At 43.1% G+C, this 16,556-nt stretch overlaps 1 protein-coding gene across 3 annotated transcripts in view; it reads right to left on the bottom strand.

Annotated features, from left to right (window-relative positions):
• Positions 1-16,556, bottom strand: part of obsl1a (obscurin like cytoskeletal adaptor 1a) — a 149,151-nt gene that overhangs the window by 12,646 nt on the left and 119,949 nt on the right. For 2 of the 3 annotated variants that reach the window (XM_072261041.1, XM_072261043.1), the window contains exons 28-29: positions 5,834-5,987; positions 2,826-2,987 (exon numbers count right to left, since the gene is read on the bottom strand). In XM_072261041.1, coding sequence (XP_072117142.1) covers positions 2,826-2,987; positions 5,834-5,987 — 316 coding nt within the window. The remainder of the gene's footprint in view (positions 1-2,825; positions 2,988-5,833; positions 5,988-16,556) is intronic. The other variant, XM_072261044.1, reaches the window with a different exon arrangement.

The raw sequence follows: 16,556 nt of genomic DNA, 5'->3' as shown, positions 1-16,556 counted from the left end.
GAATCCCGAGAGAGATTTTGTAGAATGCCTACGAGATTGCTTTGTAGAGCAGCTTGTGGTTAAGCCCACTAGGGGATCAGCAATTCAGAACTGGGTGTTGTGTAATGAACCAGATTTGGTTAGGGAGCTTAAGGTAAAAGAACAATTAGGAGACAGTGATCATAGTATGATAGAATTCACTATGCAATTTCAGAGAGAGAAACTAAATTCAGATATATCAGTATCAAGTAAAGTGAAGAGAATTACAGAGGCATGAGAGAGGACCTGGCCAAAGTTGTTTGGAAGGGAACACTAGCAGGGAAGATAGCAGAACAGCAATAGCTGGAGTTTCTCGGAAAAATTTGGAAGGCACAGGATATATACCTCTCAAAGAAGAAGATGTATCCAAAAGGCAGGATGACAAAACTGTGTCTGACAAGGGAAGTCAAAGCCAACTTAAAAGCAAAAGAGAGGGCATATAATAGAGCAAAAATTAATGGGAAGTTAAAAGACTGGGAAGCTTTTAAAAACCAACAGAAGGCAACTCAAAAGGACATAAGGAATGAAAAGATGAAATGTGAAGGTAAGCTAGCCAATAATATCAAAGAGGATATCAAAACCTTTTTCCAGATATATAAAGAGTAAAAGAAAGGTGAGAGTAGATATTGGACCACTGGAAAATAACATTGGAGAGGTAGTATTGGGGAACAAGGAAATGGCAGATGAACTGAATAAGTCTTCATTATGGAAGACACTAGCAGCATACCAGAGGTTTGAGTGTGTCAAGGGGCAGAAGCGAGTATAGTTGTTATTACTAAGGAGAAGGTGTTTGGGAAGCTAAAAGGTCTGAAGGTAGCCAAGTCATCTGGACCAGATGGACTACACCCCAGGGTTCTGAAAGAGGTAGCTGAAGAGATAGTGGAGGCATTAGTAATAATCTTTCAAGAGTCACTAGAATCTGGCATGGATCTGGAGGACTAGAAAATTGCAAATTGCAAACATCACTTTACTCTTCAAGAAGGAAGGGAAGCAATATGAAAATTATAGGCCAATTCGCCTGACCTCAGTGGTTGGAAATATGTTGGAGTCAAGGATATGGTTTTGAGATACTTGGAGGCACATAATAAAATGGGCCAAAGTCAGCAGGGTTTCCCTAAGGGAAAATCTTGCCTGACAATCTGTTGGAATTCCTTGAGGAAATAACAAGCAGGATAGACAAAGGAGATTCAGTGGATGTTGTGTACTTGGATTTTCAAAAGACTTATGACAAGGTGCCACACGAGGCAGTAAGAGCCCATGGTGTTACAGGAAGGGTACTAGCAAAGACAGAGGATTGGCTGACAGGCAGCAGGCAAAGAGAGGGAATAAAGGAAGCCTGTTTAGACTGGGTGCCAGTGACTAGTGGTGTTTTGTGGGGGTTGGCACTCAGACCTATTCTTTTTATGTTGTATGTCAATGATTTGGTTGCTGGAATTGATGGCTTTCTGGCCAAGTTTGCAAACGATACAAAGACAGGTGAAGGGGAAACAGGAAGACTGCAGAAGGACTTAGATAGATTAGGAGAAAGTGCAAAGAAGTGGCAGGTAGAATACAGTGACAGAAAGTGCATGGTTATGCACTTTGAAAGAATAAATAAAAGTGTGGACTATTTTCTAAATGGGGAGAAAATTCAAAAATCCGAGGTGCAAAGGGATTCGGGATTCCATGTGTAGGATTCCCTAAAGGTTAATTTGCATGTTGAGTTGGTGGTGAGGAATGAAAATGCGATGTTAGCATTCATTTCAAGAGGTCAAGAATATAAAACCAAGGATGTAATGCTGAGGCTTTACAAGCAACTGGTGAGGTCTCACTTGAAGTATTGTGAGCAGTTTTGGGCCCCTTTTCTAAAAGAAGTTGTATTGACATTGGAGAGGATTCAAAGGAGGTTCCGGGATTGAAAGGCTTATCAGATGGGAAGCGTTTGATGGCTCTGTGCCTGTATTTGCTGGAATTTAGTAAATGAAGAGGGGGGAATCGCTTTGAAACCTATCAAATGTTGAAATGCTTCGATAAAGTGGATGTGGAGAGGATGTTTCCTATAGTGGGGGAGTCTAGGAACAGAGGGATGTCCATTTAGAATGGAGATAAGGAGGAATTTCTTTAGCCAGAGGGTTGTGAATTTGTGGAATTCATTGCCACAGGTGGCTGTGGAGGACAAATCATTGAGCGTATTTAAGGCAGCAGTTGACAGATTCTCGACAAGTTAAGGCATGAAAGGTTATGGCGAGAAGACAGATGAATGGGGAAGAGAGGGAAATGGATCAGCCATGATGAAGTGGCAGGGCAGACATGACAGGCCAAATGGCGTAATTCTTCTCCCATGTCTTGTGCTCTTATGCTCTAAATATTTCACCCTTCACTACAACCTTTAGTTATAGGCTCACCCAACCTCAATTGAAAAAGCCTGCTTACATTTACCCTACCTATAGCCCTCAGAATTTTGTATACCTCTATCAAATCTCACCTCATCCTAACATATTACTCAGGTCCTCAAGTCCAGGCACATCCTTGTAAATTTTCTCTGGCTCTTTGAATCTTATTTATCTTTCCTGTAGTTAGATGATCAGAACGGCACACAATACTCCAAATTAAGCCTCAACAATATCTTACACAACTTCAACATAACATCCTAACTCTTGTACTCAACTCTGATTTATGGCTGACAACATGCCAAAAGCTCTCTTGTATCTCTTTAAGATGCCACTTTCAAGGAATTATGGGCCTGTATTCCCAGATCCCTCTGTTCTAATGCATTCCTCAGTGCACTGTATGAATGATGTTTTTCACAGCAATTTCTCAGGCCATACCCTCTTGTCTTATTTTGACAGTGTTGTTGGACTTGATTCTCTCTCCATCTTTCAACCACTCGCCCTTCACTCCCTCGTGGGAAACTTCACAGACAAACACTGCATTGTCATTCTCCCGTACCTCCAGGTCCTCCAGGTGCTTCACAATGCGGACTTCCCGTTCTGTGAGGGGAACAGATAAGATGGTCACTGCAAACGGGCAGGAATAGGTCAGAGCAACAGCACTTTGTGTGTGTGAAGGAAATCTCAGCAAGCCAGGCAGCATCTGTGGAAGGCAATAACCAGATGATGTTCTGCGCTGAGACACTTCACCAGGATGGAAATGGGGTCGGTGTTGGGACCACTTCTTTTTATGCTGTATATAAATGATTTAGATGATGGATTAAATGGCTTTGTTGCCAAGTTTGCAGATGATACAAAGACTGGAGGAGGGGCAGATAGTGTTGAGGAAACAGGTAGGATGCAGAAAGACTTAGATTAGGAGAATGGGCAAGAAAATGGCAAAAATACAATGTTGCACTTTGGTAGTAGAAATAAATGTGCAGACTATTTTCTAAACAGGGAGAAAATCCAGGAATCTGAGATTCAGAGGGACTTGGGAGTCCTTGTGCAGAACACCCTGAAGGTTAACTTGCAGGTTGAGTTGGTGGTGAGGAAGGCAAAAGCCATTTTAGCATTCATTTCAAGAGGTCCAGAATACAAGAGCAGGGATGTGATGCTGAGGGTTATAAGGCACTTGTGAGGCCTCACCTTGAGTATTGTGAACAGTTTTGGGCCCCTCATCTTAGAAAAGATGTGCAGGCATTGGAGAGGGTCCAGAGGAGATTCACAAGGGTGATTCCAGGAATGAAATGGCTATCATATGAAGAATGTTTGATGGCTCTGGGTCTGCACTTGCTGGAATTCAGAAGGATCAGGGGGGATCTCATTGAAACCTTTTGAATGTTGAAAGGCCTAGATAGAGTAGATATGGAAAGGATGTTTCCCATGGCGGGAGAGTCTAGGCCAAGAGGACACAGCCTCAGGATAGGGGGGGGCGCCCTTTCAAAACAGAGATGCAGAAAAATTTCTTTAGCCAAAGGGTGGAGAATTTGTGGAATTTGTTGCCACACGCAGCTGTGGAGGCCAGGTCATTGGGTGTATTTAAGGCAAAGATTGATAGGTTCTTGATTGGACATGGTATCAAAGGTTACAGGGAGGAGGCCTAGAACTGGGATTGAGGAGGAGATAGAAAAAAGGATCAACCATGATTGAATGGTGGAGTAGACTCAACAGGCCAGATGGCCTAATTCTGCTCCTAAGTCTTATGGAATGGAAGGGAGCTGAAGCCAGAATAAGGTGGTCAGAGGAGAGGGAGGAGTGCAAACTGACAGGTGACAGGTGAGTCCAGGTGAGCAGAAAGGCGGGTGTACGGGAGAGAGGGAAATGAAGAAGTTGGGAGGTGATAGGTGGAAGAGGTAAAGGGCTGAAGAAGGAATCTGACTGTGGACCTTGGGAGAAGGAAAAGGGGAGCCAGAGGAAGGTGATGGATAGGTGAAGAGAAGAGAGGGAGTATTATGTGAATAGCAGAAATCACAGAGAGAGAGCGCAGTGAGAGAGGGTCTCTCCAAACTCCAGTCGAAGAGAAGATTTAAACTTCTTCATGGTAATTATATCTCAACGAGACTTTGCAGTGGAGCAGCAAACCATAGGGTCACGGAATACTGCAGCACAGAAGCAGGCTCTTCTGCCTCTCTAGTCTGTGTCATAGACAAAACAGATTCTGCCAATACTAGAAACCTTGAGCAACACACAAAGTGCTGGAAGAACTCTGCTGATCAGGAAGCGTCTATGGGGGGGACTGCAAAGTCTAGGCTCTAACATAGCATCCAATAAAGCAACGTTCACAAGTAAAACATAAATTACATACTATCTTACAAGAAAAGACACAATTAGAACAGAACAAAATCCACTTCAATGCAAGCAATTGAAGTGGTCATGGTATCGCTAAACTGTAGTGATCAGGGTTGAGCTGATTGGTTCAAGAATCAACATCAGTGACTCAGTGACCAAGGTCGGTTTGGGATTCGATTCCCGCCACCGTCTGTAAGGTGTTTGTACATTCTCCATGCGACCATGCGGGTTTCCTCTGGGTGCTCTGGTTTCCTCCTACATTCCAAAGATATGAAGTTGTGGGCATGCTATGTAGGCACTGGAAGGGTGGCGACACAGTGGGCTGCCCACAGTACGTCCTCACTGTTTTGATTCCACACAAACAACGCACTTCACTGTACGTTTCAGTGTTTTGATGTACATGTGACTTCTAAAACTAATCTTTAATCTTTTCTGATTTTCATGTCCAACCAGTAGATTCCTTGGCATTCGAACAGTAGGGCGTTCCAGCCCACAATGTTGTGCCAACCGATATAAACCTACTCCACAATCAATCTGACCCCTCCCTCTTACAGCCCATAGCTCTCCATTTTTCTATCATCCATGTGCCTATCTAAGGATCTCTTAAATGGCCCCAATGTATCTGCCTCTCCCACCACCCGTGGAAGGGTATTCCATGCACACGCTACTCTGTGTAAAAAACCTACCCTGACATCCACCCTATACTTTCCTCCAACCACCTTAAATGATCTCACCTGGTACTGGATATTAGAGTGCATAGAAGATACAACAATACAGTACGTTACAGGCCCTTTGGCCCCTAATGTTGTTCCAACCCGATCAATTTAACTTCCCTCCCAAGTAGCCCACTATTTTTCTTTTATCTATGTGTCAATCTAAGAGCTACTAAACGTCCCGAATGATTCAGCCTCTACCACTACCCCTAACAGTGTGTTCCACACACCCACCATTCTGTGTAAAAAAAAACAACTTACCTCTGACAACCCCCTCTATACTTCCCCTCCAATCACCTTAAAGTTATGCCCTCTCATATGAGCCATTTCTGCTCTGGGTAAAAGGTGCTGTCTGTCCACTCATCTATGCCTCGTATCCGTCCAAACCAAAACCGAACTCACCATAAACCTCCAGCTTGGCAGTGGTTTTATTATCTCCGGCATCACAGCTATAAATTCCAGAATCTTCCACCCTGCACCTCCCGAGCTGCATAACTCGCTTCCGGCCCATGGAATAAATCCGGATGCTTTTGCTGGGTTTGATCTCCATGTCATCCTGTTGTGGGAACAGACTTGGAAAGTTGGTTCATTATTGTCACGTACAGTGAAAAGCCTTGTTTCGCATGCCACCCATACAGATCATTTTGTCACGTCAGCGCATTGAGGCAGTACAAGGGGAAACAGTAACAGTGCAGAAAAAATTTCAAAGCTAATGTACCATTAAAGAATGTATGTAACATTGGGATAGATGTTCTCGTTAACCCACACCAACTCTCATGGATGCTCCTCAGAAAGAATCCTATTTGGATGCATCATGTCAACTACTCTGCCCAAATCTGCAGAGGTGGATTCTGAGGTCAAGAATCTATCTTATCATTTTATATTTACTTACTTAGCTATGCAACACGGAATAGGCCCTTCCGACCCAATTAGCCACACCGCCCATCAACCCCCCTATTAACCCTAGCCTAATCACAGGAGAATTTACAATGACCAATTAACCTACTAACCGGTACATCTTTGGACTGTGGAAGGAAACTTCTCCGAGTTAAGCTCTGAACTCCGGTGCCCTGCGCTGTAATAGTGTTGCTTTAACTGCTACACCACTGCGGCCCCCCCCAACCAGGGCACCGCTCATTCGCCTTATAACAGTGGGGTAGAAATTGTCGTTGAGCCTAGTGGCACGTGCCTTCAGGCTTTTGCATCTCCGACCTGATTGGAGAGGAGAGGAGAGAGAATATCCAGGGTGGCTGGGGTTATTGATTATACTGGCTGCTTCACTGAGACTGCCAGAAGCATAGACAGAGTCCATGGAGGGGAGGATGGTTTCATTGATGTGCTAAGCTATGCCCAGAACTCTCTTCAGTTTCACGTGGTCGTGGCCAGGGCAGTTGCCACACCAAGCCGTGATGCACCCAGATAGGATGCTTTCTAAAGTGCATTCATTAAAAGGAGTTGACCGTCAAAGCGGAGCCTTTGATCTTTTGAATTGGAGCCAATTAAATCACAGAGCTAGACACAGAGTGAAACTCCTTCTACACTGTCCCATCATATTCTACCATGGGTCAGACACAGAGTGAAGCTCCCTCTTCAATATCTCATCACACACACCTGGGGTCAGACACAGAATAATGCTCCCTCTACCCTGTCCCATCACAGACCCCTGGGGTCAGACACAGTGAAGCTCCCTCTACACCGTCCCATCACACACTCCCGGGGTCAGACACAGAGTGAAACTCCCTCTACACCGTCCCACCACAAAGTCCTGGGGTTGTCACGGGTGAAGCTCCTTGAACATCATCCCATCGCACACAGCCCCATTGCACATTCCAGATCATGACTGCATGTTTATTAGATAAAGAAAGAACACATTGCTCGTTGGATAAATCTCCCAGACTGAAGGTTATGTGAACAAAGAATCAACTGTTTAATATACAGGACATATCAATTTTACTGTTAACCATTTCCTGGAGCAAGAGAACAAGGCATTTTCAAAGCATTTATCATGATGTGAGGATGTCCAAGGTTCCCAGTCACTGAGGGAGCTTTGTGTCATTCTCACTGATCAATTTCAAGTTCAGGGTTATTGTCATTCAACTTTACACATGTATACAGCTATATGGAACAACGTTCCACTGGGACCAAGGACCATGTATCATATACGACACTTAAAATAATATTAGCAGATCATAATAAAGTATTCTGTGGATGTACAAATTGACATAAAGTGGATATACAACATATACACAACAGTATGCCGATACTGGTGCTGTCATAAATAAAGTGTACTGGGTGGTAACAGGGTGTTCAGAAGTCTCACTTCTCCAAGAAACTTGGTGCTCCTGACTCTCTCCATGGAAGAGTCACTAATGTGCAACAGGGAGTGGTCAGCCTGCACATTCCTGTGGTCAATAACCATTCCTTTAGTCTTGTCTATGTTGAGACTCAAGTTGTTGTGTTACATAGAAACTTAGAAAATAGGTGCAGGAGTAGGCCATTCGGCCCCTCGAGCCTGCACCACCATTCAGTATGATCATGGCTGATCATCCAACTCAGAACCCTGTACCAGCCTTCCCTCCATACCCCCGATCCCTTTAGCCACAAGGGCCATATCTAACTCCCTCTTAAATATAGCCAATGAACTGGCCTCAACTGCTTCCTGGGGCAGAGAATTCCACAGATTCACCACTCTCTGTGTGAAGAAGTTCTTCCTCATCTCGGTCCTAAAAGGCTTCCCCTTTATCCTCAAACTGTGACCCCTCATTCTGGACTTCCTCAACATCGGGAACAATCTTCCTGCATCTAGCCTCTCCAATCCCTTTAGGATTTTATACGTTTCAATAAGATTCCCCTTCCATCTTCTAAATTCCAGTGAGTATAAGCCTAGTCGATCCAGTCTTTCATCATATGAAAGTCCTGCTATTCCAGGAATCAATCTGGTGAACCTTCTTTGTACTCCCTCTCTGGCAAGAATGTCTTTCCTCAGATTAGGGGACCAAAACTGCACACAATACTCCAGGTGTGGTCTCACCAAGGCCTTGTACAACTGCAATAGTACCTCCCTGCTCCTGTACTCGAATCCTCTTGCTATGAATGCCAGCATACCATTCGCCTTTTTCACCACCTGCTGTACCTGCATGCCCACTTTCAATGACTGGTGTATAATGACACCCAGGTCACGTTGCACCTCCCCTTTTCCTAATCGGCCACCATTCAGATAATAATCTGTTTTCCTATTTTTGCCACCAAAGTGGATAACTTCACATTTATCCACATTAAATTGCATCTGCCATAAACTTGCCCACTCACCCAACCTATCCAAGTCACCCTGCATCCTCTTAGCATCCTCCTCACAGCTAACACTGCCGCCCAGCTTCGTGTCATCCGCAAACTTGGAGATGCTGCATTTAATTCCCTCATCTAAGTCATTAATATATATTGTAAACAACTGGGGTCCCAGCACTGAGCCTTGAGGTACCCCACTAGTCACTGCCTGCCATTCTGAAAAGGTCCCGTTTATTCCCACTCTTTGCTTCCTGTATGCCAACCAATTCTCTATCCACATCAATACCATACCCCCAATACCATGTGCTTTAAATTTGCACACTAATCTCTTGTGTGGGACCTTGTCAAAAGCTTTTTGAAAATCCAAATATATCACATCCACTGGTTCTCCCCTATCCACTCTACTAGTTACATCCTCAAAAAATTCTATGAAGTTCGTCAGATATGATTTTCCTTTCACAAATCCATGCTGACTTTGTCTGATGATTTCACCGCTTTCCAAATGTGCTGTTATCACATCTTTGATAACCGACTCTAGCATTTTCCCCACCACCGATGTTAGGCTAACCGGTCTATAGTTACCCGGTTTCTCTCTCCCTCCTTTTTTAAAAAGCGGAGTTACATTAGCCACCCTCCAATCCTCAGGAACTAGTCCAGAATCTAAAGAGTTTTGAAAAATTATCACTAATGCATCCACTATTTCTTGGGCTACTTCCTTAAGCACGCTGGGATGCAGTCCATCTGGCCCTGGGGATTTATCTGCCTTTAATCCCTTCAATTTACCTAACACCACTTCCTTACTAACATGTATATCCCTCAGTTCCTCCATGCCACTAGACCCTCGGTCCCCTACTATTTCTGGAAGACTAATTATGTCCTCCTTAGTGAAGACAGAACCAAAGTAGTTATTCAATTAGTCTGCCATGTCCTTGTTCCCCATGATCAATTCACCTGTTTCTGACTGTAAGGGACCTACATTTGTCTTAACCAATCTTTTTCTTTTCACATATCTATAAAAGCTTTTACAGTCAGTTTTTATGTTCCCTGCCAGTTTTCTCTCAATCTTTTTTTCCCTTTTCTAATTAAGCCCCTTGTCCTCCTCTGCTGGACTTTGAATTTATCCCAGTCCTCAGATGAGCCACTTTTTCTGGCTAATTTGTATGCTTCTTCTTTGGAATTGATACTATCCTTAATTTCCCTTGTCAGCCACAGGTGCACTACCTTCCCTGGTTTATTCTTTTGCCAAACTGGGATGAACAATTGTTGTAGTTCATCCATGTGATCTTTAAATGCTTGCTATTGCAGATCCACCGTCAACCCTTTAAGTATCATTTGCCAGTCTATCTTAACTAATTCATGTCTCATACCTTCAAAGTTACCCTTCTTTAAGTTCAGAACCTTTGTTTCTGAATTAACTATGTCACTCTCCATCTTAATGAAAAATTCCACCATATCGTGGTCACTTTTACCCAAGGGGCCTCTCACAACAAGATTGCTAATTAACCCTCCTCATTGCTCAATACCCAGTCTAGAATGGCCTGCTCTCTAGTTGGTTCCTCGACATTTTGGTTCAGAAAACCATCCCGCATACATTCCAAGAAATCCTCTTCCTCAGCACCCTTACCAATTTGGTTTACCCAATCTATATGTAGATTGAAGTCACCCATTATAACTGCTGTTCCTTTATTGCACGCATTTCTAATTTCCTGTTTAATACCATCCCCAACCTCACTACTACTGTTAGGTGGCCTATACACAACTCCCACCAGCGTTTTCGGCCCCTTACTGTTATGCAGCTCTACCCATTTCAATTCCACATCCTCCCGGCTAAGGTCCTTCCTTTCTATTGCGTTAATCTCCTCTCTAACCAGCAACGTCACCCCACCTCCTTTTATTTCATGTCTATCCCTCCTGAATATTGAATATCCCTGAATGTTGAGCTCCCATCCTTGGTCACCCTGGAGCCATGTCTCTGTGATCCCAACTATATCATATTCATTAATAACAATCTGCGCTTTTAATTCATCCACCTTGTTACGAATGCTCCTTGCATTGACACACAAAGCCGGCCTGCCACTTTTACTTTTCACCTTACTACTTTTTGCTTCTACCCTCATTTTACACCCCTCTGTCTCTCTGCACTTGTTCCCATCACCCTGCCACATTAGTTTAAAACCTCCTGAACAACAGTAGCAAATGCTCCCCCTAGGACATTGGTTCCAGTCCAGCCCAGGTACAGACCTTCCTGTTTGTACCGGTCCCACCTCCTCCAGAACTGGTTCCAATGCCCCAGAAATTTGAATCCCTCCCCCTTACACCATTTTTCAAGCCACATATTCATCTGATATATCCTCCTATTTCTACTCTGACTAGCACGTGGCACTGGTAGTAACCCAGAGATTATTACCTTTGTGGTCTTACTTTTTAGTTTATCTCCTAACTCCCTAAATTCACCTTGTAGGACCTCATCCATTGTTGATCTAAGGATAGAAACACTGCAACTATAATAGACAGGGACCCTTGCTATGCGCAGCAAGATCCCAACCACTGGCAAAATCAATATTAGCCCAGGACACTGGTTTCAAGGTTTAAAATCTTTAAATGCATTGGGTCTTGGATGAAAGATTAACTTTATTGGTCACATGTGCATTGAAACATACAGTGAAATGTGTTGTTTGCATCAACAGCTAGCACAGACCGAGGATTGTGCTGGGGGCAGCAGTACGTATCACTGTGCTTCTGGTGCCAACATAGTATGCCCACAATTTACTTTGCCTAATTCATACAACGTTTTGAAATGTGGGAGGAAACTGGAGCATTCAGATGAAAGCAAACAGTCATGGAAGAACAAGAAAACCCCTTACAGGCAGAGGTGGGTGTTGTGTATTTAATATTTCAGTAATATTTGAGTAATATTGTAAATACATTGTTTAATTAAACATTCTTTATTTGCTTAAATAATTCATTATGGGGTATATGTAAAAGTATGTGAATGGTATACATCAGCATGTCAGCACACGATCACGTTATACACGTGCGTCTCACTAAAAGTAAAACTAAGAACATACACGAGTTATCTCGGTTCAGTGTCTCACTTTCGATTAGCTTTTATGTTTTCAAGTTACAAAACGTAACAGTGGTGATGAGGAAGTTGTTAACAAACCTGAGATGACTACCTACCTGTTGATGCACAGCGTGATGATCAAGTTAAAAAAAAGTACAGCGAGACATTCGAATTTTAACAAAATGTTGCAAGAAACAGTCAAGTAAAAAAAAATAAATAAATCACCACACATTTCTTCATGAAGGAAAAGGAGATGGTCCAGTTAAAAAAGGCAGAAAACAGACAAATTCACAGGTTCATAAACAATGAGTACCTGGTGATTATAATCATAAAGAAAAAAAATAGAAATGACTGGCTGTATCAGAAAAATAGATGTGTTCGATTGCACAAGAGATAACTTGATATTGGATTGTGAGCAAATCAGCAGTATTTTAAAGCAAATGGAATAGCCGATGAGAAGCAAGTGCCAGTTTTAGAACCAAAACCATTGTTGATTGCAGAACACTTTAGGTTTCATAAGTGGAATTAAAAGGAAGGCGAGTCCATTTCAGCTTATGTGGCTGAATTGAAGAGATTTTCTGAGCATTATCAGTTCAGTGATGGGCTTAATGATGCACTAAGAGATCATTTTGTTTGTACAATCTTATAACGACGACTCCTAGCTGAAGCAGAAATTACATTTTAAAGAGCAGTTGAAATTGCTGTATCAATGGAAACAGCAGACAGAGATGCAATTGAATTGCATTCAGGAATGAAAGTGAGCATGACAAAAATTGCAGCCTAAGGTCGGCCTGGCCGAACAAATTGTGCTACCCTTGTGGCAGGGGCTCACATACACCAGACCAATTCAGGTTTAAAGGTGAAACTTACAGAAAATGTAACAAAGTAGGACACATACAAAGAGCATGTCAGGCAAACAAAAATAAAGGGACTGCACTGGAAAGAGATTAAGAAAAAAATCAAATTTTCAAAATGAGCAATAATCTGCAAACTGTTGATGAAAAATCTGAGAATGACAAGTGACATGTGATTAGTTAGCCTTGAGATTTATAATGTGAAAACTAACAGTAGATAACTAATATGGCTTATACCAGACGAGAGTGGCAAATAAATTAAAATGGAATTGGACACTGGCTCGGTTGTTTCAGTCATTCCACAAAATGAGTATAAATGGCATTTCAAAGTTACTAAACTGAAGCCTGCAGATATCCAACTATGAGCTTTTACTGGAGAAAAAAATAACTCTTGTGGGAATGACATTTGTAACAGTGAAATACAACACAAACAACAAGACAAATTGGGTTTGTATTTGTTAAAAGCAGGAAGACCAGCATTGTGGGGCATGATTGGCTGAGACAACTACAATTTGATTGGAGATCCATCCACAATTTGCATGCCACATCCTCTGTAAAAGAGTCAGCCGAAAGTGAATTAAGAAAGGTACTGGATGATGTCAGAGCAGTGTTTAAGAGTGGCATTAGAACACTTAAATATATCAGGGGTAAAATAGTGTTAACTGAAAATGGCATACCTAAGTTTTACAAAGCCCGTCCAGTTTCTTATACATCCATGATAACGTAGCTAGTGTGCTAGACCGCATGGAAACTGTAGGAATTCTCTCCAAGTTAGAATAGAGTGAATAGGCAATGCCAGTTGTCCCAGTAGCCAAGAAGAATGGGCCTGTCAGGATCTGTGGTGATTTTAAGGTCACAATCATACCAGTACTGAAAGTAGATCAATACCCTCTGTCCAGGATAGAGGATTTCTTTGCAAACCTTTCTGGAGGGAAACACTTCAGCAAAGTGGACCTAGTTGTGGCCTACCTACAGATGGAGATGGAAAAAGAGTCTAAGGAGTTTCTCATCATAAACACTCACAAAGGGCTTTTTTTTTGGCTATAACAGGCTTATTTTTGGAGTAGCATCCGCAACTGCACTCTGGCAGAAAGCTATGGGCCAAGTGCTGCTAGGCTGCCCAGGAAGTCTGTGTTATCTGGATACCATCATTGTTACCAGTGAGGATGACAAGGAACACCTCCAAAATCTCAAGACAGTGTTAAAAAGATTAGAACATTATGGGCTCAAAGCACGATGCAACAAGTGTGAATCCTTTGAGCCAAGCATCACTTACTGTGGTCACACCATTGACACACAAGGATTACACAAGTGTACTGAGAAAATTCTAGCAACGATGGATATTGCAAGGCCAAAGGACATGTCACAGTTGTTGCCCTTTTTAGGATTTGTCAATTATTATAAGCAGGTTCCTGCTAAACCTGACTACTGTGCTCCACCCCTGGAACTCACTACTACAGATCAGGAAGAAATGGCAATGTACGGAGCAGTGTGAAGTAGATTTCTGAAAGACAAAGGAAATGGTGATTTCAGACATTCTAACTCGCACATTACGATCCACATAGTCCAGTGGAGTTTGCCTGTGATGCCTCGCCTTATGGTAAAGGTGCAGTCATGTCACATGTGATGAGGGATGGACGTGAACGCCCCATAGACTTTGCATCCCATTCCCTTACCTCTGCAGAGAAAAATAACACACTGATTGACACAGAGGCCTCGAGTCTGATTTGGGGTATAAAATGTTTTAACCAGTACTTGTATGGGAGAGAGTTTACCCTCATTACTGATCATCAACCACTAGTGTCCATTTTCAATCCACAGAAGGGTGTTCCACTAACAGCAGCAACACACAAATGCAGAGGAGGGTTCAATTACAAGATTGAATTCAAGAGGACAACTCATCATGGAAATGCTGCTGGATTGTCCCGTTTACCCTTGAAAAAGGAAATACCTGAAAAGTTTACAAAGGGGGACACTCCTCTTGACATTCTCCCTAATACAGATTGAAGGTCTCCCGATTACAGCAGAGTTGATCCAAATGGAAACCAGAAAAGACCCCACACTGTCTCAGGTCTACATGGCAACACAAAGTGGCTGGAATGTGCAGCAGAAATTCCAGGTCCCCGTCTTTACCAGCTCTGGGATGAACTTACTCTTGACAGGAGCTGCCCTTTATGGAGATTGAGAGTTGTTGCACCATCCAAGCTGAGAGCCAAGGTGTTTTAGGAGCTACAAACTGGCCATCTAGGTGTGGCCAAAATAAAAACATTGGTTCAAAGCTTTGTCTGGTGGTCCAGTACAGATCAGCAGATCGGCAGCTTGCCATGCACTGTTTGGATGCCAACAAGTCCAGAGGAAAGGTGACCAGAGTTGTCAGAACCACTTCCTGCAGCTCCAGAGTCGACTCCTACAACCACCACCGGTGAGGCCCAGAACCTGAGATAGTTTCACAGCCAAAAGTCTCACCTGCCGAGCAGAGTAACCTTCCTACATGTCAGGAAAGATGTTATCCCACAAGAACAAGGAATTCTCCACAGCGATTAAATCTTTAGGCCCGAATGGAACAATTTAAAATTTACTATGTTGTGGATGTCAGTGATGGAGGGTGGAGCATAGTCATTTTGAAGACCCTGATCTGGAGTTACACTCTGACTTCGGTTCTTTGCGGGAATGGGACCCGCTCTCAGGGCCTCACAACTGGCCGCTTTTTGATATTCTAAGGACGTTCCTGGAAGACTAGCAAGCCTTCAGGGTGCTGGGTTTTCGTGGCTCTGGAGATGGGCTGATTCAAGGCCAGTGCCACCAACTGAGGCATCTCGGGAGAACACAGAACATCAGAAGCAGCGGGTTAACTGCTGGCTATGTGCCCAGAGACCTGAGCCTTTCCAGGGCCAATTCTCTGGGTGCAGGGCTCGGAAAAAGTGACACAATAGACTTTTAAGATCATAATCAGTGAGTTGCTTGTTATGTCTCCCCTCTCGCTGTGAAATGGGGACACCTCATTTTCCGTTATTAGGGAGAGAGAGCCTATGGTATGTCAAACTACTGGGTGAACGAGTAGTCTTTGGGGTACTGCAAGTCTGTGTCTTTGCTGATGATTTGCTGCATGCTTGAGTGCTCGGTGGGGGGCACCGATGCTTTTTTGCTTGTGGGAAGGGTCATTGCCTTGCTGCTGCTTGTGCTTGGGAGGGGAGAGCTGGGGGGGGGCTTTGGGGGTCTAACTCTCATTCGTTGTTTGGGACACTTCTCTGTTTCCGTGGATGTCTGCAAAGAAAAAGAATTTCAGGATGTATATGGTACGCATTTCTCTGATAGTAAATGTACCTATTGAATGTCAATGTATACGCACCCCCCCCCCCCCGGGAGTTTTCATGGTTTTTTATTTTACAACATTGGATCACAGTGGATTTAATTTGACTTTTTTTTGACACTGATCACAGAAGGAGACTCTTTCATGTCAAAGTAAAAACACGTCTACAAAGTCATCTAAATTAATTACAAATATAAAACACAAAATAACTGATTGCATAATTACTTACCCCCTTCAAGTCAGTATTTAGTAGATGCATCTTTGGCAGCAATTACAGCCTTGACCCTGTGTGGATAGGTCTCTATCAGCTTTTGCACATCTGGACACTACAATTTTTCCCTATTCTTCTTTACAAAACTGATCAAGCTCTGTCAGTCTGCATGGGGATCATGAGTGAACAGTCCTTTTCAAATTCTTAATTGTACTCAGGTCTGGACTCTGCCTTGGAACTCCAGGAAATTAACTTTGTTTTTTAAGCTATACCTGTGTAGCTTTGGCTTTATACTTGGGGTCATTGTCTTGCTGGAAAACAAATCTTCTCCCAAACAACAGGAATTCTGCAGATGCTGGAATTTTCTCCCAAGTCAGTTCTCTTGATGATGTGTGGTGTTT

Source organism: Mobula birostris, chromosome 6 (genome assembly GCF_030028105.1).
Source record: "Mobula birostris isolate sMobBir1 chromosome 6, sMobBir1.hap1, whole genome shotgun sequence".
NCBI classification, from domain to species: domain Eukaryota; kingdom Metazoa; phylum Chordata; class Chondrichthyes; order Myliobatiformes; family Myliobatidae; genus Mobula; species Mobula birostris.
Note: the sequence above shows the minus strand (reverse complement) of the source record. Positions and strands in the feature narration are given on the sequence as shown.